General features: G+C 35.3%; 1 protein-coding gene across 3 annotated transcripts in view; it reads right to left on the reverse strand.

Annotated features, from left to right (window-relative positions):
• Nucleotides 1-11,521: 11,521 nt before the first annotated feature.
• Nucleotides 11,522-26,464, reverse strand: part of LOC129218573 (clavesin-2-like) — a 37,544-nt gene continuing 22,601 nt past the window's right edge. For all 3 annotated transcript variants that reach the window (XM_054852885.1, XM_054852884.1, XM_054852883.1), the window contains exons 3-6: nucleotides 26,086-26,325; nucleotides 21,713-21,900; nucleotides 16,409-16,519; nucleotides 11,522-13,004 (exon numbers count right to left, since the gene is read on the reverse strand). In XM_054852885.1, coding sequence (XP_054708860.1) covers nucleotides 12,819-13,004; nucleotides 16,409-16,519; nucleotides 21,713-21,900; nucleotides 26,086-26,325 — 725 coding nt within the window. In that variant the 3' untranslated portion in view covers nucleotides 11,522-12,818. The remainder of the gene's footprint in view (nucleotides 13,005-16,408; nucleotides 16,520-21,712; nucleotides 21,901-26,085; nucleotides 26,326-26,464) is intronic.

The raw sequence follows: 26,464 nt of genomic DNA on the forward strand, positions 1-26,464 counted from the left end.
CATCTCCTTATATACAACTTGAGAAAGTGCTGGAACTTTCCAGACTTGGAAAGATACAGAAATTAATAGAACATTCGAGAAAATACGGGAAACAGTAGAAACGAAATTTTAGTAAAATTCACTTTGTCCTAGTCGGGATTTGAATCCGGGTCGCTCGTGTGGGAGGCGAGAATTCTACTACTGAGTCACCGTTATCCGCGGATACGAAATGCGAACTTCGCTACAATATCATTTTAATCATTTGATAGGGAAATTGCATAAAATTTACTGTTTTTTGCCCATAACTTTTTTTCTAAAGAACAAATATGGTCAAAGTAATGGGACCTAAGTTGAGACATCCCCTATCCATTAAAAAAAGAATCATCAAAATCGGTTCACTAGGTGAGACGCTATGAGTGGACAAAAAAAAAAAAAAAAAAAACATACATACGGTATTAACTGATAACCGCCTCCTTTTTGAAGTCGGTTTAAAAAGTAGTTGTGAGCCCTTAGCGGCTTTGTGATCCCTCCCTTTTTCATCTAAACAACTGACGATCAAACTCAGAACTGAGCGTTTCACGGGTGAGGAGATTTGTGGAACCGGAAAGATGCACTTGAGGAATAAATTTGCAAAGCGTAACAGAACGCTTTTCAGACCTAATTCTGGGTCAAATGCTTTTCACGGAAAGACATTAACCCCTAAATCAGGGGTTCTTAACCATTTTAATCCAAGCACAACTACATTTGTATTTTTACAATACGTGCACCACCAACAAAAACACTTTGGTTTTAATCAAATGTGCTATATAAGTTAAAGTTCAACTGTTAAGGGGTTACAATACCTCAAAAATGATGAAAAGAACAAAAAATGTGTTATTGCTTATTTCAAAACTAAAAGCTATTCTCAACACAGGGAAAAGGTTTCATTGCTTTAATTCAGATATTTAAAAAGTTATGAGTGGTTTTTAGGCCATGCTCGCTATGTGTTCTAATGCAAAAGAAAAACTTTAAATTGCTTTTCCTCGATGATGTTTTTTTTTTTTTTTTTTTTTTTTTTTTTTTTGTGTGTGTGTGTTTTCATGACATTAGAATTCTTAAGGATTTTTTTCTATTGAAGATACAGCTTTAAAGTAATACTTTTTACAATTGGGATAACATGTTTGACAAAACTGTGCATTGAATAAGCATTTTATAAATTACTCAAATGTTTAGAGATTGTTAAACCTTTAAAAACCAAATTCAAAAAAAAAAAAAAAAACTTTGATTTTTTACATAATTGATCACAGAAAATTTTCTGATAAACTCATAAGCAAATGAATGCACAGATTTTTTAGAGATGATTATAGTGATCGTTTAGCAAAAAACTTTTTTAAAATTAGTACAAAAATAAAAAAGCCTTAGAAACTTTAAAAAATTGAAATTTTCCTCAATTTTTGGAATTTTTAAAAAAAGTAGGCAATGTTTTTTAATTTTGGAAATAAATTATTGATTACAAATAAAGCATGCATGTTATGGTTCCAAAGAAAGTTAAAATGAGCTTAAATTTTAAAAAAAATGTTTGAAAGGTACTGTGACCCCTTAAGCTGTTTAGTTTAACTAAATATACGTATTTTATATAAAAACACAAAAAAATTATGACAGATCTTTGATTATCTTTACTAATAATAAAGCTGAAAGTCTGTCCGGAGGATGTCTGTGACACGCATAGCGCCTAGACAGTTGGGCCGGTTTTCATGAAATTCGGCACAAAGTTAGTTTGTAGCATGGAGGTGAGCACCTGAAAGCGATTTTTCGAAAATTCGATGTGGTTCGTTTTCTATTTCAATTTTAAGAACAAAAATATCATAAGATGAACGAGTAAATTACGAAATTATCATAACGTGGAACCGTAACATGGGCACAAGCCAATTGGCGAGAAAATTCACCATACATTATTTGTTAATATACAGGCGAACCAAAAGATCTTTTAATTTTTCTATTACGGGCAAAGCCGTGCGGGTACCACTAGTACTTAAATAAATGTAAAAAGGTTTCAGGAATTTGATAGGGAACTATGAGCTTTTTTTTTTTTTTTTTGAGTAATCACGAAATGCTAATTGTCCACATTTGATTGTAGTTGGCGTTCCAGGTCATTTTTGAGGTCCACTAGGCTCTGCGTGCGGATGCTTTCCTGGGCTGCGGCATCCATGTCCCCCGGAATCAGTTTTCTTTATACCTGACCCTCCTTCACACAATCCTCTTTAGACGTAAACAGAATCCAGCACACAACATCCAGCATCCCATTACTCACAGAACATCTAGCATTCAGACCAAGGCATCAATTTGAATTTTGACGTCTTGAATTCCAATTATGTTTTTCGCGGTTAAGATTACGATAGGACCCATTAGTAGAAGCAAAGAATCCAATGAATAGGGTGATATCGCAATTCGTGATTGCGAAAACCATAACTAAAATTCAAAACATCGAAATTTAAATTAATGCTCAGAGCTGTTTTACTTACATAGTTCCAGTTAAAGCCGCAAATCACACTGTGCGGCAAAAAAAATAAAAAATAAAAAATAAATAAATAAATAAATAAAAATAAATAAATAAATAAATAAAATAAATAAATAAATTAATTAATTAAAACATTCGAGTTTTCAAAATTAATTTGAATTCTGAAATTTTGAATTCAAATTATGTTTTTCGCAATCACGAGTTGCGACAGGTCCCTACACTATTGTTTCTAGAAACAGCTCCTGTCCCCCCCCAAGCCGACCCCTCCTCCTGGGCGGTTACGTGTGTATAGTTGTATGTGTGTGTGCAGGTGCGTGTGTATGTGTAGGCGCGCGTAAGTGCATGCATACGCTTGTGTGTGTGCGTAGACCTGTGTGTATGCACGTAGGCATGTGTGGTGTGTATGTGTGTAAAAGTTTGTGTGTATGAGCGTATGTGTGTGTATGTGTGTGTGTGTATGTGTGTGTGTGTATGTGTGTGTGTGTATGCGTGTGTGTAGGACATCGACGCCATCGACCAGGAGAAACGGATTCCAGGAGGCAGTGCTCGGAGCCGCGCCTGCAGAGGCCGGTGAGCGGTGGTGCTGGTGAACCTGATCCAAGCTGAAAAAAGAACCACAACATCAAGGACGGTGAAATGAAAGCAATAAGCAATCGTGATTGCTCAAAAAAAAAAAAAAACCTTCAAAATACTTCTGACATTTTGCCGGTTGAGTGTTATGTAAGATGACCTCCTGAACCCGAATATGACCTCCGTTTTCATCCTATAGGTACCATTGTTTTTAAAGGCCCCTAAAGTTGTTTCAATTTTCCTTAGTTTCAGAGCAATTATTTCTTTTTGGAGGTTAAAGGAGCTTTATATTAACCGTTAACATAATTTTGGCAGGAAAGAGAGGTTCAAAGTTTAAAATCATAAACACTGATAGCAAAAGGGGGAACTTGGGGGGGGGGGTGTACCCCCCCCCCCAAATATTAGAAAAATTACGAAAACCGATCTTTTAATTCTGCTTTTCAAAAAAAAAGATGTTTTTTAAAAAAGCAGAATTAAAAGATCGATAAAAAAAATGTTTAAAAAAAAAAAATTCGGTGCAGAATGAGAGTATAAGACTTGCTTCTATGACTCCTATGTTCAAAACAATTTTCACGATGTAAAAAAAAAAAAAACTTATCTTTTGAATGTCGCACGTTGCATACGAGTTGAATCGCATGTCTTCATTCAAAAAGATTCTTCTGCTTGATTCTTATGTAAAATGAACCCTTGTGTACAAATACGACCACCTTCCCCCTATCACGCCCCTCTTTTTAGACCCCCCCCCTCTTCTGATTCAGAGCCATTGTTTTTTAATTTGGAGGGGGGAAAAACACAATAATTGTAAAAAGAACAATAAATTCGGCAACGGTTAAAAAGGCCGTTCTGGCTGTCCGTACATTAGTAAATGCGTATACACGTTCAGACGTGACAAAAGGACTTGTCAGCAATTACTTGGGACTGTGTAAAATGGAGAATTAGGCCCAAATGTAAGCGAAATTGTTTTTTGTGATTACAATACTTCTTTCATTTTGTATAAGGAAGTAATAAAAGGTATGGTGTTGCCTTAACACCTTTATGTATGTTTTTAAATAAATGACGCCGTAGAAAAATTACCAATCACGAAAGGAAAGAGAGAACAGAATATTTTTTTTTTCTTTCTCTTAGAAGTTTTCTTAATAAACAGAGCAAGAGGATTTTTTTCCTTTAAATATAGAACAACAAAAACACTTACTAGACAGAAACCTCTCAGCCCTGCCAATTGACAGCGTTGCCCAGGGAGTACCATGTGAAGGTGGTCAAAACAAATAGAATCAGTTTTGAGTAATATTTGACTAACTATTCAAACATGATATTGAAAAGGATTATAAGGATTATTGTCTATATTTAAATGATTGTTATTATCTAGATTTATGTTTGCAACTGGTTCATTAAAAACGCGATTTTTTTTCTATGGATTTAAAAAACATGTTTCGGAGCAGTATTCTGCCGTGAGCAAGAAAAGGACGGAAACCACAAATCTTTCGTTTTTTATTTCATTTTTTGTATTTATAACATTTATAGTACGTTATCTTTATTGTATAGTATTGTTCATCTGGTTTGCACTGAGAGTAGAGCAATAGGAAGAAAACAGCAATATTTTAAATTCAAAATAAGAGGTTTAAATTTATTTTATATGTTTATTGTTTCGTGAATCTTTCCTTAAGATATAAAATTAAATTGTGTCTCATATCCCAAAGTAGGATTTGGGTGATTCCATTGAAAGACTAACTTTTTTTTGTTAGTTATGGAGAAACAATCTTTATTCATCATCCTTCATTTGTTTTAACAGGAAAACTGTCGTCGATAGCGAATCATTCCAGTTTCTTCTACAGCATTGACCTTTAGTTAAATTGCAGCAATTGAGGTTCGCTGTATTTGTTAGAAAAGTCGTAGTTAAAGTAAACATTTTTCGATCGAAAGTAAAGTGAGGAGGAAACTAAAGCTTCTGAATGAGTTTAAAACAATGCGAGTAATAGCGAACACTCCTTATCAAGGCATTTATCCAATTGACTCTAATACTATAAATCAAACGATAGATCAATTTCACCATCACCATAATAGACTTACGTCGTTTAGATGAAATCATGATGGTAAAGCTAAAGCATCAGGAGAAGGGGAAGGAGTAATTTGCTCGTATTTTAAAGAGTATTATTTTGTCCATATTCTAAGCAAGCGGGTTATATTTAACTAGAAAGCAAGACTAATTTGCATATAAATATTCTTTATACATTATGTACATAATTTATACATTACTAGTGGTACGGCTTTGCCCGTAATAGAAAAATTAAAAGATCTTTTTGTTCGCCTGTATATTTACAGATAATGTATGGGGAATTTTCTCGCCAACTGGCTTGTACCCATGTTACGGTTCCACGTTATGATACTTTCGTATCTCGCCAATTGGCTTGCGCCCATGTTACGGTTCCACGTTATAATAATTTCGTAATTTACCCATCGATCTTATGATATTTTTGTTCTTAAAATTGGAATAGAAAAAGAACCACATCGAATTTTTGAAAAATCGCTTCGAGGTGCACACCCCCATGCTACAAACTAACTTTGTGCAAAATTTCATGAAAATCGGCCGAACGGTCTAGACGCTATGCGCATCACAGAGATCCAGACATCCTCCGGACAGACTTTCAGCTTTATTATTAGTAAAGATAAAGATAACTGCAATAATCATTAAAAGCTAACCTATTACCTGTTCAAGATTAGGAACCAAAACCCTTCTCTAAACTAGCAATGCTCCTTTTCGGGAGAACGACAAAACACAAAGCATTCTACTAGAAAGTCGGCAAAGAACGAACTTAGCAAAAGAAAGCATACCAAGGCTAAGATTTAACATAACAAGTATCTATGATACAGGTTGTGCCAAAAATAGCAATTCACTTCTATGAAAACAGTAATGTATTGATCTCTTTCATAGGTGTTTGAAGCAATGCTTCCTTTAAAAAAAAAAAGGAATAACCATCGTTTTGAGATCAGATTATCTATGAACTAACTCTTGACGGAATTGTCAGATGTCAGTGGTCGTTTAGGACGTTTTTCTTCCGCTCCGTTACCAATTTCTCTAAATTTGTTCACAAGTAGCTTGGAATTGGCCCTTGTTGATGGCTGTTTTCCGTATCTTCACTGGTACAACCAATGGCGTAGCTAAGGAGGAAGAGGGGAATCATACCCTCCCTTCCCATGATGAAGAAAAAAAATATATGTATGAACACACATGAAAGGGCCTAAAACTGCGCTTTTCGGTCTTAAATTTCGAAAAATTTCATATGAATCCCTTCATACAAACTTGCGACGCCACTTGGAACGACTGACGTATCTATTCATGTGTTTTACCACATAGGCCCCAGGAAAAAAATGGCTATTCATTTTTCTAAGGAGCGCATTTTAATAAACACCTGTGAACAAAACAGTAGATTAGAAACACTTCGAGCAGAAAGAAATTCTTGGGTCGATATATTAGAGATAGGGGATATGTAAGAGATTCAAAAAACGAAAAAAAATAGGTATTTTTAAAAAGTGGATATAATCCGTTTTGAAAGTAAACTCCTCAAGTGCTGCAACTAATTTCTACTGATTTGAAGACCAAGATCTATTTTGAAGGTTTTCGAGTCAGTTGGCTATTTTTCCTTCTTTTAAAATGCAAATCAAAAAGTTTAAAGTATTCTGTCATCAAATGAAAGGTTTTTTTCAAATTTTCTTCATGAGAACACATTGGTTGTCAGTATGCTATTGTGTTTATCTAATTTGCATAGATATTCACCGAAACATTATCTAATCAATTGCTACTTTTCAGCAGAAACGTCGTGATCGAAAACAGTAAATGTCATGTCATTTCCACATTAAATGATTAAATATAAAACCCACTGTTACGAAAATTCGTTGCCTTACAACAGCAATATTAAAAGTAATCGTAATGAAAATTTTGAATCAAGGCTTCTCCGGAGCAAACATGAGTTTAAAATCAGTTAAACATTTGGAAACTCTACTTTTTGCACACTCAGGGAAACATAGGGAGCTTTTTTTTTCTTTTTGTGTGTGTGTACTATTTAATTAAATAAAGCGCACGGTTTTTTTAGTGATACTTGTTAGTTCATATTTTGGAAATTCTTCAAATTTTTATGTGCTTCAATTCGTGCTTTCGTTTCTGAATGACTACTCGTTTGTTCTTTATACTTATTGCTATTTTACTTTTAAAGAGGTTAATTATGGGTAAGGAAGAAGCTCGATTTTTAAGCACGTCAAAGCGGTGAGTTTTGAGTTCTTTCAGTTGAAACAGAAAACGAAAGAAAGTATCGATTGTTTCTCACAATTATTACTGACCCAGGCAACGCCGGGTATTTTTGCTAGTTAATGTTATAAGTGATATGGCCACCCGACGTTCACCTTTAGCACAGAATGTGATATGAGTTGCCTCGGCTGCATTATGGCCTAACTCGAACTCATAAAGTCAAAGTTCTCCAATGAACTTGGTTTGGTCGCACATTTGTAATATGTCCACTTCAGTTTTAGTACCAGAACTCAAGGATACTGTGAGAAAATTAAGCTGAAAGGTTGGTATTTTTTATTGGTTACTTTGCGCACTATGGTTATCTCACGCAACATACACGCAACTAAGGGTACGTTGCAAAAATTCTCATTTGTCAAATATTGCAAAACTTATGACTCATATTAGTAGAGTCTGTGGAATTTCATAGTGCACAGCTCGTTTGTAATACAAATTAATTAAATGTATTACTGTAATCGAGAAAGAATCTCTTTTTTTTTAAAATCTCATTTAGTATAAGTAAATATTGTGAGAAACATATTTTAGGGAATTGAATTTTTTAATTTTCCGAGAAATTTTACAAATTATTTACATTATTAATTACTATAATTGGTACTATTATTTCATGACTGAAAACATACCGCTGTCCTCCGAATACTATTAGTATTCAATGCGAATTTTGTAATGGACGAAGAAAATCGTGAATATCGAAGATTTGTACGTTTTATTTAAACAAATGAGTCAACCTCTAGAACAACTAGTATGTTGTGGCCATCACGAAACTTTCTTCTATATTTTTCTTTTTTTTCTGGTCCCTCCCCATGTTTGACGAGGAAGCAATATTCCCAACAAAAACAAAATTACACATGCAAAAACTTGACGACCATCCCAATGTCTGAATTATTGCAAAAGCAAAGCAAAGAGCGAAAATTGAAAGTTATTTTAAAAGCCTTGCTTGAATTAATTACAAATATTTTATTTGTTAACAAACATAAGATGGCAACAGTGAAAAATTTTAAATCATTGAGATAATATTTCCGATCATTTCCATACATTTAAAATCACGAGAAATACGCAGTCGACAATCTATCACGATTTATCTTTCTTATTCTTGCATTAATAAAGCTATTTTTATTCAAAAAAAAAAAAAATCCACACCTCTTGGAGCGATTGGCGTCAAAATTGAACCAAAGCCTGTTTACATATGTATTCACATATATTCCAAATTTCAACCAGAACGTAGCATTACTTCTTGAGATAGGGCACTCACAATGGAAAAAAAGAACGGGCGATTGCGCTACCCACTTTTTAGCTGTTGACACCAAAATAAAATCAGCTCTTATACCCACTAAGGGCTACTTGCCGATAAATTTTTCTTTCATTCCGTTCATTATTTCTTGAGATACAGCAGTCACAATTGACGACAAAAAACGTTCCATAGCTCAACCCCCGTTTGAGTTATTGACACCAAAATTGAATCAGCACCTGTTCCTGTTAATGGCAACATATGGACCAAATTTTGTTTGATTTTGCCAGTTACTTCCTGAGGAATAGCAAGCACGCGTAACTCAAAAAACGTCCCATTGCTCCACCCCCCTTAGAGGAATTTGCGCCAAAAACCAATGGCACAAGTTCACATAGGGGCACATATGTGTACCAAATTTCGTTCGATTTCGAGTTTTTGCTGTAGAGCAGTGGCGGATTGGTTGAAAAAATCGGCCCTGGCATTAGGAGGTGTAGCGGCCTCATAGCTCTTATGGATATTAAATTTTACCTAACGATTGGGATATCACTTAAATATGAGGAAATTATTCTTAACAACTAAATATGTTTTATTTAAACAAAATTTAACAGATAGGAACACTTCTGCGCTTTAATGGTGAACAAATTGATACAGTATTAGCTAAACCTTTTTTTGGGGGAAAATTGTGATTGTAATTGTCCATTTAAGTAGTTTTATAATGCCCGGAACTTGATTGAATATTTCCTTAATGATAACACTTCTTGGCTAGTATGTCCTTTTCTGCAGTCATAACAGAAATAACTTGATTGCCCTGTAAATTACTGGGACTGTCATAAACATTCCCTGTTTTATACTGCCATATCCTGACGACACCCAGACTCGATGCGAGGTCAAAAACCTGGTGGAAGGGGTCGGGTACGAGTTTGGCCGTCTCTTAATATTTTTTCAAACGCATGTACCGACATAAAGAGAGCGAGAGTTTTCTGGCTTCTGGTAGTCATTAAAGTATTAGCAATATAAACTTAATGGAAAGATTAACATTGAGCCTGAAATAGGGGGGTTCGGGGGCCTCTCTCCCGGAAAATTTTCGAAATTGTAGTCTTAAAAACTCAATATTAGTCAATATTTGGTGATGTTAGGGGAGTGTAGGTTCAGAGTTTCTCCTGTTGCAGTTTTTCAGAAGTGTGGAAATCCAAAAACAGAATTTTAAATTATCTTCGAGTAGATGGTACGACGAGCGGTTCCGAGGGCTCTCTGAAATTTTTTAAAATATATTAGTGCTGAAAACGCAGTTTTAGACGATCCTTGGTGATTTTAAGTCGAGATAGATTCCAAGGCCATCCACCAGAAAATTTTCAAATTGAAGTCTTAAAAGCCTTTTTTGGTAAAGACTAGGACACCGGCAGTTACTTGAAAATTGAGTTCCAAAAACGAAATTTTTGCTGACCTTCAGTGATGTTAGGAAAAGGAGTTTTCAGGAGGCTCACCCCGGAAAATTTTTGAAATTGAAGCATTAAAAACGAGATTTAAAACGTTCTTCATTGATGATGCCGAGAGAGAGGAGGAGACGGGGCACTTTCCCAGAAGATTTTTGATACTGTTAATTTAAAAACAGTTTTAAACCATCTTTAAGAATATTAAAAAAATGGAAGAGGTTCGAGTACTTTCTTCCAGCAAATTTTCGAAACTGGATGCCCCTCAATGGTATTTTAAAATTGCATATTTTTAAATAATTTTACGGAAAAAATATTTTGTCACTTTTATTCCAATTGTTAAAAGGAGGGTCGCCGAAAGCAAAAACGGATCTGGGGAAAAATGACAAAGGTCAATTTTTTCACAAGCCTCCTTCTACACCTTTCACTATTAGGATATTTTACCCTCTGCACGAGTTCAATTCCGAGCCGGGCCCCTATTCTCTAACTAAGCTGACATGACCTCACGTCGGCCTTTGTTGTAAATTGCATTGTATAGCAATTGTGAACTGTCATTTATAAATAAAAGCGTCCAAGAAACCAAAGGTATCTTAACTTTTTACGACCGCTAAGGTTTCCCTGTTTTTAATTTATTCATTTATTTTTATTACACCGCTAAAAATATATTGGCGTCCCCAGAGCTCGACCTTTGGAGGCCTCTTTGTCTAATCACACAACTATGTATAAATCACTTATGTGCATTTATGAATCCTCTTTGGGCCCCCTCATAATCGTGATCAAGTAAATTCGTTACTGGCAGAATGATTAAAAATTTCCTTTCAAAGAAGTTTTTTCCAATTAATAAGTCATATTTTTTAAAAAATACATGTGATTTTCATATCGTTGCAATGCTATGCATAATTCTTTAAAAAATTTTGGGGTCCCTTAGGAACATGGGGCCCCAGGCCTAGGCCTAATCAGCCTGTGTGGTAATCAGGACCTGGGCAGCCCCATTTCAGAAATTCCCCCTCCCCCCCCTCTTGTGGGGACGGCCCTACCTCCCTCCACCCGCCAGCTTTAGCCCATACGTAAAGAGGAGCAGAGACTGTGTTTTGCGAATTTGCGTTATTCTAAACACATGCGCGCAAAATTTACATTTTGCTGTTAGTAGACAGGCCCGAAAGACTTTGCTGATAGTTGATCGGCCCCAAGCATGACCGGCCCACCGGGCAAATGCCCGGTTGCCCGCCGGCTGTATCCGCCACTGCTGTAGAGCAGCCACAAAAAACTGGTCACACACAGACGTGACACACATACACACATACACACAGACACACATACACACAGACAGACAGACATTTTCCCAAAATAGTCGAAATGGACTCAGCACACCTCAAAACGTTCGAATCCGTCATGATTCGAAATTCGAAAATTTGCACGAATCCAATACTTGCTTCTATATATTAGATATAGAAGAAAGTAAAAATGATAAATAGTGTAAAACTTGGGTATGCATATAGGTATATATCAATAATAGCAAGGGGTCGTAAAACAGCTGATTTGTCTCTGTGTATTACATTCTTTGTTAAATATTCATTTAAGTCCTTAAATATTCCTTTATGTAACGTTAGGGATTACAAATTTACATTAAGTCTTCGACTTAGGTAGTGTAGTTGGAAACAATTTTTGGTCATAACGAAGCAAGTACAGCTATTTATTTTTATTGGACAAAGAAAAGAAAAACATTCAGAATTTCTGTTAAACTACACAGTGAAAAATCAGGAAGCATGAAAAATATTGAGGATTATAAAGGGTGTTTTTTTTTTGAGGTATAGAACTTTAAATCGGGAACACTGTTTGATCTGTGGGCCAATTTGATAGTTGTCACTTGTTTTGTGTTTAGTTTGGTTTGCCATTTCATCATGAATAGACAACAGGACGGTGCAACATGCCACACAGCGCGTGTCACAATTAATTTATTGAATGAAACGTTCGGTGAACGAATAATTTCGCTTAATGAACCCGTGAATTGGCCTGCAGGATCATGAGATTTAACTACGCTGGACTACTTTTTGTGGGGATGTGTGAAGTCTTAGGTCTACACCGATAAGCCACAGGCGATTGACGCCTTGGACGAGAACATCGCCACATATCACTCACATACGGCCCCCATTGCTGCAAAAAGTGATAGAAAATTGGTCTTCCCGATTAGACTTTCTCCAAACCAGCCGAAGTGGCCATATACCAAAAATCACATTTAAATAAAAATGGCAAAGAATCATCTTTCGAATAAAGCCAAATTCATGGCAATTTACATCATTTAACGGTGTTTTATTTGAACCTAAAGTTCTATACCTCTAAAAAAACACCCTTTACTTCTCATAAGTAATGCTTTTAAAATGCAAACATTAAAATGAATATTGCTGTTTTCTTAGAACGAGTGTTTTGAGTGTTTAGTAGTATAATGATCAAGATATTCTACAGTGGTCAACCTACACGAAAACAAGCCTAAAAGCGACATATTCGTTCTTACCTAGTTAAAATTAGAATTATCTAAATTAAAATTGTCTAATTTAAGGTATGTTTTCAATTGATTAAGACTTCTTTTGAAAACTGAGATTCTTCTTCAAGTTTCTTAACGTATTCCAAAAATTGTTCTTTGAATCGTCTCAATTGGCCGTTTGCCAATTCCAAAGCAACCGTAGTCAAACAGTGACTATTTCCTTCCGAGTTTTGTGCTCATTCAGCTCTGACGCCTTGACAGTTGTACCAACAGATCTATCTGATCGTAGGTACCGCTTTTGCTGTGGCTATTTATTCTTTGAGTTGCAGCAGTAATTGTTAACTGGGATGATTATAAGATTTCTTTCGAAAGCAGTGAGATTCATCTTTGAGTTTCTTAACGTATTCCAGAAATTGTTCTTTGTAGCTGTCATTTTCCAAAGGACCCATAGTACCACCAAGTTCATTTGGTATGATGGATGGGTCGTAGACACTAGACACAGGCTCCGGTCCACTTAAATGTAACTAAAATTAAAACATATTATTATTATTATTATTATTATTATTATTATTATTATTATTATTATTATTACTATTACTATTATTATTATTATTATTATTATTATTATTATTATTATTACTATTATTATTATTATGATTACTATTATTATTTTTTTTCTACTGTTATTATTAGGGATGCGATGATAAGGAAATTGGCCGATTACCGATACTAATCGGTTGCTGATAATCGGCCGATTAATCCGCAGGGCCAATTAATGATCATAATGTTTATTTTTAATGCTACCAATTTCTCCATCATTTTTTTTTCTTTCATAATTTCGACTTTATAATTGGTTTATAGTTGATTTCTAAGAAATGGTTAATTCTTCTTCACTTTCTTAATTTTCCCAAAATAATTTCAAAATTAACCCAAATTCTTAGAGCTAAAATGTTGCGACATTGTATAGATGTGTATATTTATTTAGAATGGAAAAAAATAAATATGAAATTGTTTTACTTAAACCATCTGTTTGTAAGTAGTAATATTAATAATAAAGTACGTACATAATTTTTTTGATCAAAAGATATTTAATAATAATTACTTTTTTGTTGAATCAAAAATTAATAATTTAAAGAACAAGTTGTAAAATGTTTGATGTAATCATACATACAGTTAGAAGGAGCAAAATAACTGAAATAAAAAAATGTTGCGCCATCAAAGCTAGACTGAGAGTATCAGAACATAAACTGAGAAAAAAAGATCCTGATTTCTTTAAGAAAACAAACAAAAGTATTAGGAAACTTTCTATTTTTCGTTGGAGAGAGTTAAAGGGAGGTTGCAGTGGGAACTTATACAACATTCGGGTATTTCTGTTACATTTTGATCCTTCAAAAGTTAAGTAGAAACAATATTACTAACATAAAAACGAAATGTAGCTGCAAGGGAAGTGATGTGAAAAGAGTGGGAGAGAGATTGGGGAGTGGGGGTGTTGTTGCCGAGGATATGGATATGGATTGAAAGTTTTTTATTTATCGTACATATCTGGTTAGAGGAGCGGGTGAGGATTTTCTAACACTAATGTTTTTCTCCTTTCAATTTAAAATTCCTGAAACTTCAAAATTATTATTCAAAATAGTGTCATGTGAATATCTGCTGTGAGCGTTATTTTTTAATATTCATCCAGTTTTGCGCACTTTCTAAACTATTTGTTTTGTTTCACTCTACACTCTCACCACTAAATCCTATAGTAATGTTTGCTGAAAGTCAAATTTATTTATTATATTCATCATAGTTTCTTGTTGAAGGAACAGTTAAAAATATTTATTTTGGAAAATATTTTTTCCACCGATTAATCGGCAAAATTTGTCAGGTCGGCAAATAATGCCGATTAATCTACGCATCCCGAATTGTGATGATGATTATTATTATTATTATTATTGTTATTATTATTATAGTGAATGAGCACTTGAGCGAAACTGTCCGAAATTTATTACATCCTTAAAACTTGCATGTTCTACAGTAAAAAACATTTTTATTGCTATGGGTTTTTTTTTTAAATAGACTCTCCTAAATGCATCGTCTTCCAGAAAAACACAACATTTTCTAGTCAAAGAACATGTAGGATTGTTATAAACCAAAGTTTCATTGAATTTTTTTTCATATTTTATATTTATTTTATACTCAACTCATATCTTATTTTAGAGGAAGATCTCGGGCTCTTAACCCTGAGTTATATTTATTCAATGCTCAGAGAAACGAGAAAGTGAGGTGATTCGTGTAGCACATTATCTATCCCGTATTAAGCTGCCTGATATGAGTTTTCCTAATGCCTTTCAATACGCAAATGCGAGATAATCATCTAAAAGGTCTTTATATAGCCATTTGAATTTATCGAGGTATTACAACAATACAAACAGGGCTAACTTATTGCGAAATATTGCGGAAAAGGATTTATTCAAAATATTTTTACTTATAAGCAATTTTATATATAAAAATATTAATGCAAATCTTTTTACTAGCAAAAACCAGTATAAATCACTTAAAACCCGAAAAAACATGGCTTTGAGAAGAGTTAATATCAAATACAAATACAAATACAAAAGTGACGACCAGCAACAGGCTCTGAGCCCAGCTAGACTGGTCCTAGGCAATTTACAATCCCCAGTGAAGATCAGTGGCCCTCTTAAAACTATCTACTCCCATGCTCATTACCACCTCTTCCGGTAAACTTCCAAGGTTCCACTACCCTGCTAAAATAATAATTTTTCCTAATATCCATGCTAGCCTGAGATTTAAATAGCTTAAAACATAACCCCTTGTCCTGTTTTCAGTGCTAAACTTCAGCCCCGTAACATCTTTCATTTTAATAATTTTAAAACATTATTTCGGGTTCAATTCTATTTTTCATAGACATGGATGATATTAATTCTTGTCAGGGAATCCACACGAATAGTATAGTAATTAGTATTTTAAAATTAGTTAGAACAGAAAGAGTTTAGTGAACATGTTTTTATGCATAAATCATTTGACATCGCCTCCCCGTTAGCGAACCATAAGGTCTTAAATTCGGGTGACATTGTAAGGAAATTCGCCAAATTTAGTGAGAAATTTAAGGATCTGGGAACTGTGCTCAGAATGTCGGTAGCTTGAATATTGACGAAGCTACAGCGACTATTACAGAAAATAAAGTTCTACAAATGAACTATCTAGTTCATTTGTTCATTTTCAGTTTAAAGTATGCTTCGATATGGTTTACCATGCTTGGCCCAAGTCTGAGAGATTGCAAACTCAGTCACCTCCGTTTCACTCACTTTTGTAATTTCATTTTTCACAGAAGGATGTTTGTTGTAAAAGTTGCACATGTGTAACGTTCTTAGTACCATAATTTTCTATTGTTCAACCATATGTCTTCAGTAGCATAGCTTTCTCGCAGTCATGTAACCCTTTAGCAAGCGTTTCCCCTTAAATTACCCTAATAGCGCCATCTGTCGGCACAGTTTGAGGATATTTTTTTCCTTCTCCAAACGAAATCCGATGAACTCTCGACTGTTCTGGTGAAATATCAAATCATTTAGACCAGCAGTTGGCCAATATCGTAAATTTACTTATAATCAATCTGTCTTCGTATTAAGGTTATTCTGCATTTTAAACAGTGGGCCCTATTCCAGGAAAACATCGACAGTATTTTTTTTACGCATTGGTGTCATAACTTCTCCCTCAAGCCATCCCCACATAGAAGTTCTGCAACCGGAGGCGCATTAATGGAGGAGTTATGGCGTCGATCCAGAGCTGAATTCTACCGGTTTTTTCCACCAAAATTGGGTATTATGTTTAAAATTGATATTTTTCGGCCAAAGCTTAACATTTTGCTTTCAATAGCGTGTAAAAGATTATTGCAGATGTAAAGTACTTAAGGTAATATACTCACCCTTTGAGTAAGTTTTGAAGGCAAAAAAGGTCTTAAACTCAGCCACAGGTAGTGCATCAGAGAAGGCTCGTTGAAAAAATCTATTCTCTGTTCTCTAAACGGACAAGAATTCTGAAAGGAAAGAAATGAATTATTTTAGTTGCTTTGCAATGTATTAGTAGCATTTGAAAATTATTGGCGTTCACTGTTATTACCACCGTCATTTGTTCAAAAATCAATAAATTGTGTATCAACCATATCTGACCTAAGTTGACGCTCCTATGATTTTTGGAACCGTGTCATGTGTAAGCCCCACCGTCCACTACAGGTACTGCTCCTATGGTTCTGGGCCACTACAAGCAGCTCTGTCCACCGGATTGCGTTCCTCCTAAGCGGTGGCATCCATGTCACACACACACACACATGCACGCGCACACACGCACTCCTATACATACACTAACGCCTTCACACACACACACACACGCACACCACTGCGCATGAGAAGGGACATGCCCGCGAAGTTTGTTTCGTGCTGGATAATGTTTTTGCCCAAAGAGGATTGTGAATAGGGTCCTATGGCAGTTCATGGTTGCGAAAAACATAATTTGAGTTCACGATATCAAAATTTAAACTGCTATTATATTTTTAATATTATTCTAGTTGTCTATGTGGTCGTTGAGTAAAGATTGTATTTCATAAAACTTTTCTTCAAGGCAGAATGGTTATTTGTTGTAAAGGGTGCATTTTTTTAGAGATATAGAACTTTAAGTTGGCAACACTGTTTGATATGTGTGCCATTTTGATAGCTGTCACTTGTTTTGTGTTCAGTTTAGTTTGTCATTTCATCATGAATAGAAAACAAGACGGTGCAACATGCCACAGAGCGCGTGTCACAATTGATTTATTGAAAGAAACATTCGGTGAACGAATAATTTCGCGTAATGGACCCGTGAATTGCCCTGTAAGATCATATGATTTAACACCGCTGGACTACCTTTTGTGGGGCTATGTGAAGTCTCTGGTCTACACCGATACGCCACAGACGATTGACGCCTTGGAAAAGAACACTGGCCACCTTATCACCGACATACGGCCTCCATTGCTACAAAAAGTGAGAAAATTGGACTTTCTCTGAGCCAGCCGAGGTGGCCATATGCTAGAAATCATATTTAAATAGAAATGGCAGAGAATCCTCTTTCGAATAAAGCAACATTCATGGCAATTAACAACATTTAACTGTGTTTTATTTGAACCTAAAGTTCTCTACTTCTAAAAAAAAAACCACCCTTTATTTATAATAGTGTAAAACTTAATCAGTGTTTCATTGCTTATAACTGCTTCAAATTACACACAGGGTGTTCCAAAAACAACAATCTATTTCAATGAAGACACGATTTCATTCTCAGGTGCTTGAAGAAATGCTCTTCTTGGAAGAAAGAACAATCATCGTTTTCTGGAAACTAGGTGGTTAAACGTACAAAGAGGCGTATCAATTGTACCAACGAAAATACGGAAAACAGTCATCGAAAAGGGCCGATACTAGGCTACTTACGAATCAATTCAGACTAATCGGTATCCTGGTGGATGAAAAACGTTCTGGGCGTTTCTGACGATACCGTCAAGAATTTGTTCGCTAATAGCCTGATGTTGGCCATTTGTTATGCCAAGGGTATATCGCTCGTTTGGAAAAAGAGTCCCACAATACGACATTTTCAATTTTCTTTCTTTTTTTTTCGCTTAAAGGCTTTCAAATAACGTTATCTTCTTTGGAAAATAATGACAGATTTTTTGTTTTAATATTAACCACTGGAGAGCACAGCAAACTTACTTTTCTTAATGCAAATTGCCTGAAGACTTCAACTTCAAGCGCTTCTCCTGTAAAATTTCATTTCTTCGTACTGTGGCACTCTTCTTCCAAATGAACGATACATAAAATATAAAATATTTCTTTTATCATTCAAGTTTTGAATGCCTAATAAGTACATCAATACTCAAATTTCCAACGCTATCAGAAAACATTCAAAATATTTAATTAAAAAAAAAACCTGATCGTTTCCTCTCCCCCTATTATGCAGTGCTAATAAAAATGATTCATTTGTTTACGAAATACTTATTATTCCAGAGTATTACTCGTACAACGAAGAGACCTCCTCTTTCTCTTTTTTATGAACGCTATACTGCCTTTCATTTCCCCTAGCACAAATGCAGTATGCTACGCTGACGATATATGCTTGGCATTCTGGCATTCACACAAAGCTATTACAGATTTGGAAATGGCTTTAAACGTTACTCTGAAGGGCATCGGCGAATTTTCAGAAGAGCCCAAATTGACCAGCAATGCTGACAAGACCAATTACTGCATTTTCTCCCCTAACATGCAAAAACTTTCAACGTTACTATCAAGATTAAGAGCCAGTTTTTATAATAACACGGCAGAAATGGGGTGTTCGGATATACACCATTTTTGATTTTGCTCAAATTTTTATGGTGGATTCCTTTAAAGATTTTAGAAGAAATGTATTTTTTCTTTTCTTCCAAAAAAATTTTTGGGGGAAATAGTCTATGGTAAGTTTTTGATCATGCTCGTTTTTTAAATAGTATCTGGAAGTTCCTGGAGGAAAGTTTAAACCCGGATACGTTGATTGAATTGAAAACTAAATAGTTAATTTTACTGTTTTGAAATACGTATTGTGTTCTTGAAATGAATTTGCCCATAGTTCTGTCACTTGATTGTGAAAATACACATACTCTATTTTGAAATGCGGGCAGTAAGTTCTATACTGACCCTCAGTGCACCGAGATACAGGCCCCTAAAAAGCACTTTTTATCATATTTTGATGACAAAACTGCTATTTTTTCGCAGCAGTGAGCATTAACCATGCATTTAATGAGCCTATTTAATAATTTATATAGTATATCACTACACAAATTGCTCACAAAAACTATGGTTAAACCTCAGGGCATGGAATCAGGATGCCCCAAACATGACACATTTCCACCTTCTTCTGCACAGTTTAGCCACCCCTGCCAGGGTCCACTGAAGGTCAGCCATAAAATTTACGATATATTTCCTTTGAGGCACTAAATACCATGTTGTAATCACAAAGATTACTTTTGCTGATGCTCTATGCGCTGAGATAATTGAATATTAAAAAATGTCGATTTGAGAAAAACCTTAAGTTGGGACCAACTTTCGGAATTTTTTGTGGGCACAAAAATTTTTTTTGGAAGAAAGGAAAAAATATGTGTCTTCTAAAATCATTCGAAGAAACCACTGTAAAATTTTTAGCGAAATCAAAAATGGCATTTATCTGACCTGCCCGACTCTTATAAAAACTGGCTCTTAAGGACTCTGAAATCAAAAAAGGTTAGTCTCCCATCTTACTTTGGTGTCATCTTAGACCCTGAGCTCCGGTTACAAGGCACATCGAACAAACTGCAAATGGAGCTCTAAGAAGACGAAAAATTATAAGAAAGCTTTGCGAAACTACTGGGCTCAAACCTCAAACTCTAAAGAGTATACATACTGCACTCTCATCCATCAGACCAGTGCTTAAATATGCCGCTCCTATATGGGCTCCTATTTTCAACTCTACTAATAAGAACCTTGGTTCGCCAGTTACCATCGCCTTACCATCTGCATGACTGACTCACAAGCTATGGATACTACTAAGCAATAGATGATCCTTTTAGATTTCTTATCGGCCCTAGATGCGTTGATGAATGGAGAGACTAACATCACTTCCTCCATTAGTAGCCTTCTCGAGAAGTTCCATTCCAAAGAAAAATCTTGTGGGCTTTAGTGAATACCGGGGCATATGTAAATATCGAAGGAAATGGGATGGCCGATAATTTAGCCAAAGAAGTCATAGAGCATAGACAACTTTCTTACAGTGCAAAAAACTGTCCAGCTTCCACCTAAACATCTTTTCAAGCAGTGGCTTTCGATCGTGGTTATTCTCCTAGCATCATTGATTAAATTTATAATAAGTCAATTAAGCCCTCTCATTCTGAAAAGGTTTCTGCTTCCAATGCTTCGTATACTATTGTTTTGCCTCATTATCCAAAAGTTAATCATCAAGTTGCAAAGATTTTGAAGAAATTTGGTTTCGATATAGTTTTTTTCTCCTGTTAATAATATAAAATTTACAAACTTAATGGACCCCATTGATTACCACAGCAACTGGGGTATTTATAGCATCTCCTGCAAGTGTGGACAGACTAACGTTGGACAGACTAAGCGTGCTCTCAAGATCCGTCTGAAAGAGCACGAAAACTATGTTAAACATAAAGAACTTGCTCGTTCTTCCATCGCTCAGCATTGTTGGAATTCTGGTCACTGTTTTGATTTTTCATCTGCAAAGATTATTTGTAAATCTTATGACCTCGATTTCTGGGAAGCTTACTATATTTGGAAAAATTCTCATTCTCTTGTCAATGATTTTTCCAGCACTCCATTTTTTCATGATATTTGGAAGCAATTTCTATAATTGCCTTTCCTGCTTCTTCGGTGTCTCGCACTCTTTTTGTCTCCTGGCTTCTGATTGGTTTTCTCTACCCCTGCTTTGAGACCGGAGTGTACATGCTGTTCGCTGATTGGTTGTTTGATGTCTTGTTCCTGTATTCTTATTGGTTGGCCCTCTTTGGTATAAATACCGGTGTCCACTTGGTTGTTGTCAGTTCTCTCGCAACTTCTGGTTGTGTTGGTGAGCTTTTTGCACTGATGAAGAGACTCCATTATAGCTTTGAAATATCTATATGCTGTATTTTCTCCAATATTTGTGCTTTATTTACGTTGTTTTTTCACCTTAATCATCTTTTCAAGCGCCCAGCTTCCACTTCCTCCATAAATGTTCGATGTGCTTCCCCAGCTTGTTCCAACACACGTCCAGGTGGTCGATTGACTAATCCTACACATTTCATCGAGTTGATCTGGTATTGGTCATCAGTACTGCATATCAAGACGATCCTTGAGCTCTAACGTTTTTGGTAGTGAGGTACATAAACGAAAGCTCTTTAGTGTGCGCACAAAGCATTGCAATGACAGATTGCCATTGCGTTAGTTGTAGTCAAAAAATAAATAAATAAATAAAATAAAATAAAAACGCTAGTGATGTCACCTGGTGAACAAAATTTAGAAAACTTTCTGAGCTAGAAGTCATTTTCATATATTTCTCATTATTTTGTATTTGCAAGTACTGTTAAATGTATAACTTTAAGAAAATGGATGAATTATTTTTAGTAATCCTGTACACAGTTAAGATCAAGTACTAGTTCGAATCTGGTTTCTGTAACCTCAAATTATGAAGCGCGTTATAGTCTTACCTTAATCCAAATGAAATGTCTTCCTTCGACGAAAAATGGTATAAGATCAACAGGTTTCATGAATGCTGGTAATCCCATGAAATTCAGACCACATATGGAAGTCAGGGGGAATGAGGAAACAAAATGCAAAAGCGCAAGGAAGCATTTGAACATATCCGCAGTCTTGAAGGCTTTCGGGTCGTATGGTTCTAGAATGAATTAACAGCATCGTCAGAATTGAAGACCTCGGCGAAAGAAGAAAACAGCTTCACATTTTGAAAAGTTTTAGAAATCATGAAAAAGTTTTGATAATTCATTTCCAAAAATTCTCTCTTTGTATTCAGTATTATGTGAGAATTTGCTTCTATGAAACCAATTTCAGGAAAATTTTGATAAGATATGATGCTATTTGCAGATTGGAACGAAAATTTTATTGGTAAAATTGTTTACGACTTGGAATTCAATTACCGCCTAACTCGCTTCTAACGAACCCGGATTTAATTAGAACATGGATTTAATGAAGAAATCAGAAACATTTGGCTTGTACAATGTTAAATCTATGGAAGCATAAATCGTTTTTAATGGTTGAAAACACGTTCCAATAGAGCGATATTTTTGTGGTTCATAAAATTTCAAGTGACTTTCAGTTAAATTATCCTTTCCAGTAACTTTCTGAAGTCAACCGACAGTTAGGGATGACTGAATACTCAAAAATTCTCAGAACAAGTGATGACTGCCCTTTCTTCTAATTTTTGAAGTTGTAAATTATAAGATGTATGTCCCAAATTTATCACTTTCAAGATATACTTCCAAGCAATGGCTCAAATAGAAAACGTATTTTGTTTGAGAGGGTGGGGGCACTTAAAATTTTCACCATCTGAAGGTGGGTTCAGGCGGAAATTTTGAGAAGTGTCACCGGAGAAATTTTCGAAATTGTAGTCCTAAGAATGCAGTTTTAGACGATCTATGGGGATGTTATGGGTAAGAAAGTTTCGATAGTCTTCTGAAGAAATTTTTAGAAACTGAAGTTTTAAAAACGCGGTTATAGGCGATATTTGTTGACGTTAGGGTAAGGATGGGATTCAAAGACAGACTCCAAACGATGTTTTTTTTCTTCTGAAAATTATAGTGAAATCGACCCCTCCCCCCCTCCTTTGATATTGAAGTTTCAAAACGCTATTACCGGCAGCCAAACGTTGATGCTGTTAATGGAAGAAGAGGGGGGGGGGGGGGGGGGCTCTGAGATTCTCCTCAAAAACATTTTGAAATAGAATTCTTAAAAAACAAAATTTTTAAGCGATATTCAGAGAAACTAAGGGGAGGGATTTAAAGCTCTTCACCTTAATTTTTTTCGGAATTGTAAATTTTTTATTTTCAGATTTCATACAGGAAGCTCACTCTATTTAAAGAGGACTGAGTGATAAGCGTCTCAACCAACTGTCGTTTTAAAAATCTATTTTTTGACGATATGGGGGACATTAGAGGGAGGTTCTATAACCTTGTGTCCGGAATTGAAGTCATAAAAGCGCGATGTTAATGCTTGGTAACGTGAGGGCCCAAGCAATTTTTCAAAATTCTTGCTCCAAAAAAGCAGTCTTAAACGATTTTCGATGCTGGTAGAAGGCGAGATGTTCCATAGTTTTTCCCTGGAAATTTTTTAGAATTGATGCCTTGGAAACGAGATTTGACAGACTCTTGATGGTTTTGGTTGGGGGAGGGGACTTCCAAAGCATAGGATTTTGAAGGCTTACTTATTTTTAGATCGCCTGGGAAAAAGAAAAGGAGGGGAGGAGGGAATGAAAGAAATTGAAGGTGTGGGTCGTGATGAACTGATCAATAATCTGCAACCATCGAAAGTTTTTATTTTAAGGATCTTGTTAAAAGAAAGATTTTTTTCCAAAATTCAATATATTTTACCTCTTGAAATTACTTTTTTCGCACGGCACGTTCGTTTCTTCTCTTTAACTATATGGAATGTTTTTGAAAAAATATTACACTCAGTTTTCTGGGGGGTAGGGACGGGCCCTGTGCCCCCCCCCCCACTAACCAATGCAGATGAAAAAATAATGAAAACGAGAATGATAACGGCTAATGTAAATAATTTAATAATGAATTAACCTCAATAAACTCGATTGTCTTTTAGTTGCTAAAAAACTTCAAGCTTTTCTGAAGCCAAGGGTTCAAATGACAATGTTTTCCGTGCCGTAAGTATTTATTTAAAATAATAACGGAAGAAAGACACAAGACTGTTCAAGACAAATTAACCAGCTCTTTTGGTGCTGTATAGATGGGAGGAGGCTAGTATGTATGAATTTCCAAGTTTTTACACGAAGTCGTTTTTAACGAGCACTTGGTTCTAAAGAGCAAATTTCGCAGCCCCCCTTTGAGTCAGAAGCTAGTTCGACTGTATTTTCGATAATGAAGCATTTATGAGTTCTCACTTGTGTGTATCTTTATGTACTTTGTTGTGATGTATTGGAGCTGTCCCGTTCTTACTCTAAATACATGCAATACTCCAAATACATTTGGAGTTTTAGTAATTTTTTAATTTAAGCTTACCATGAAAGCGACTGAACATTTTAAACTCAAATTTTGGATGTTCGTATTAAAGCTCTTGTATTGTCTGATCACCGATGGAAAGGCAAACATCCGGTTTATAGGTGGATATGGAAGCATCTATAAATTTTCATCCAAGATGTATGCTAAACGCTTAATGGGGTGGTTTCCTTCAGTCAAAAATACTACTTTTAGTCACTGAAGTTGATAGAATGAGCAAAAAAAAAAAACATGGACCCGGAAAATACTTTCATTATCCCAACAGATATTTTTTTAATTAATTTTTTAAAATGTCCGATTTTTCAAACAAGGCGTTGTCTTTATTACGTCACAAATGATGAACTTAAGCGCGTATTCCATTGCTCTTGCCTCCTTACTCTTGCTCTCTACCGCAATTCCACGTTATGATAATCAAGAAGCAAATTAATATTGCGCTCTACGCTTGTTATCAACCATATCGTTGAGTAAACATGTGAGTAAACATGCGAATTAAATATTACCCTCTGCGCGGATGGCAACAACGAATGGCAGTTCGTCATTTGTGATGTCATACGCAGAAGCGTAGAAAATGAAATTGAGTCTGCGCACTGACTTAAATAATTTTTTAAAAGTAGTAAACTTTGTCAAATTATTTAAAAAATGGTCAAATCCTATGTTTTTAAGCATGCTCTTTCAGAAAAACATACTTTCAAAATTTAGGAAACGACCCCATTCTGTACCTCAGAGACAGAACAACGTCAGTCACACAATCACGACTTTACAGGAGAGAGGAAAAAAGGTTGTCTGACGCATGCGCCATTGTGCTGCGTCTGCGGAATTGATGAGAATTCTACATACAATGAACTAATAAATTGGTTTTCGAACTTACGAAAATCTAGCTCTAAAGTACAGAATTATGCAGAGTCACATTGACACGAACGAATCACGCACATCAATCCCCCCTCACCCCTTTCAATGAGATAGAGTACTCAAATTTGGACATTTGCCAATTTCTTAGCAGCCATGTGCAGAGAGTAGATTACTTTTCATCAAAATATAATTGTGTTTTTGACCATGTTTGTTTTTATTTCTTAAAAAAAATTAATTTCATAATGAAAAAATAATAATAAATTTAAATTGCTAAAAGTGCAACTAATGTTTGGGTTGGTTCAAATATTGAGATAGTAAAAATCTTTACTGTACATAAGTTGCAACTATCATAAACAAAAATGTCTACCTCCGCTTATTTCGTCTCCGCCCCTCAACAGGATTACAATGAGGTCGTTTCCAAAATTTTAAAAGTATTTTTTTCCGAAAGAACATGCTTAGAAACATGGGATCTAACCATTTTTTAAATAATTTGTTTAAGTTAAATATTTTTAAAAAAATACTTAAATCGGTGCGCTTTAATTATTTACATTTCTTGCCGATGACATCACAAATGATGAAATGCCATTCTGTGTTGCCAGTCACAGAGCAAAATACTTAATTCGCATCTTTGCTCACGTGTATTGGCAACGATATGGTTGATAGCAAGCGTAGAGCGCAATTTTAATTCGCTTCTTGATTATCATAACGTGGAAAAAGCCGTACAAAATGCGCCAAAGAGCATCATTTGTGACGTCATCAAGACCACGCCTTGTTTGCAAAATCGGACATTTTAAAAAATTAATTAAAAAATAACTGTTGGGAAAATGAAAGAATTTTCTGGGTCTAGTCAATTTCAGTGACTAAAAGTACTACTTTTGACTGAAGGAAACAACCCCATTGGTAAACAGGCTCTAATTGCTGAAACTGACGTTAAAATTTAAAATGACTCTTTTGTGTTTATCAAATCTTACAATTCATCTTTTTCTTACTTGAGTAGGTGAAAACTATGGCTCTTCCTTCTCTGTCTCGGAATGGCAAGAGTCCTAATATTTTTGTATCCAGCATAGAGCTAAACAGTTCTAAATCCATACTTTGGAAGAGTTCATACGTTTTTTCACGCATTTCGTAGTACTTCTTCAGCTTCTTCTCGGCCTTTACGAAATTGAATTTTTGCTGGCGGAGGAACTGCAATAAGAAATCGTCGTCCGTGTTGGGAGGATAACCTAGATCTGAAAAATAATGTAAAAGCGACTTTAATATAAAAAAAAAACAAATTGATTATTTTCTAAATTTTGAAACTATATTGCTACTCAAGATAAAAACTGGGCTGTGGAATCGGAGGGAAAATGACCGACTCTGACTCCGGAA

This window comes from Uloborus diversus, chromosome 3 (assembly GCF_026930045.1).
Source record: "Uloborus diversus isolate 005 chromosome 3, Udiv.v.3.1, whole genome shotgun sequence".
Classification (NCBI taxonomy): Eukaryota; Metazoa; Arthropoda; class Arachnida; order Araneae; family Uloboridae; genus Uloborus; species Uloborus diversus.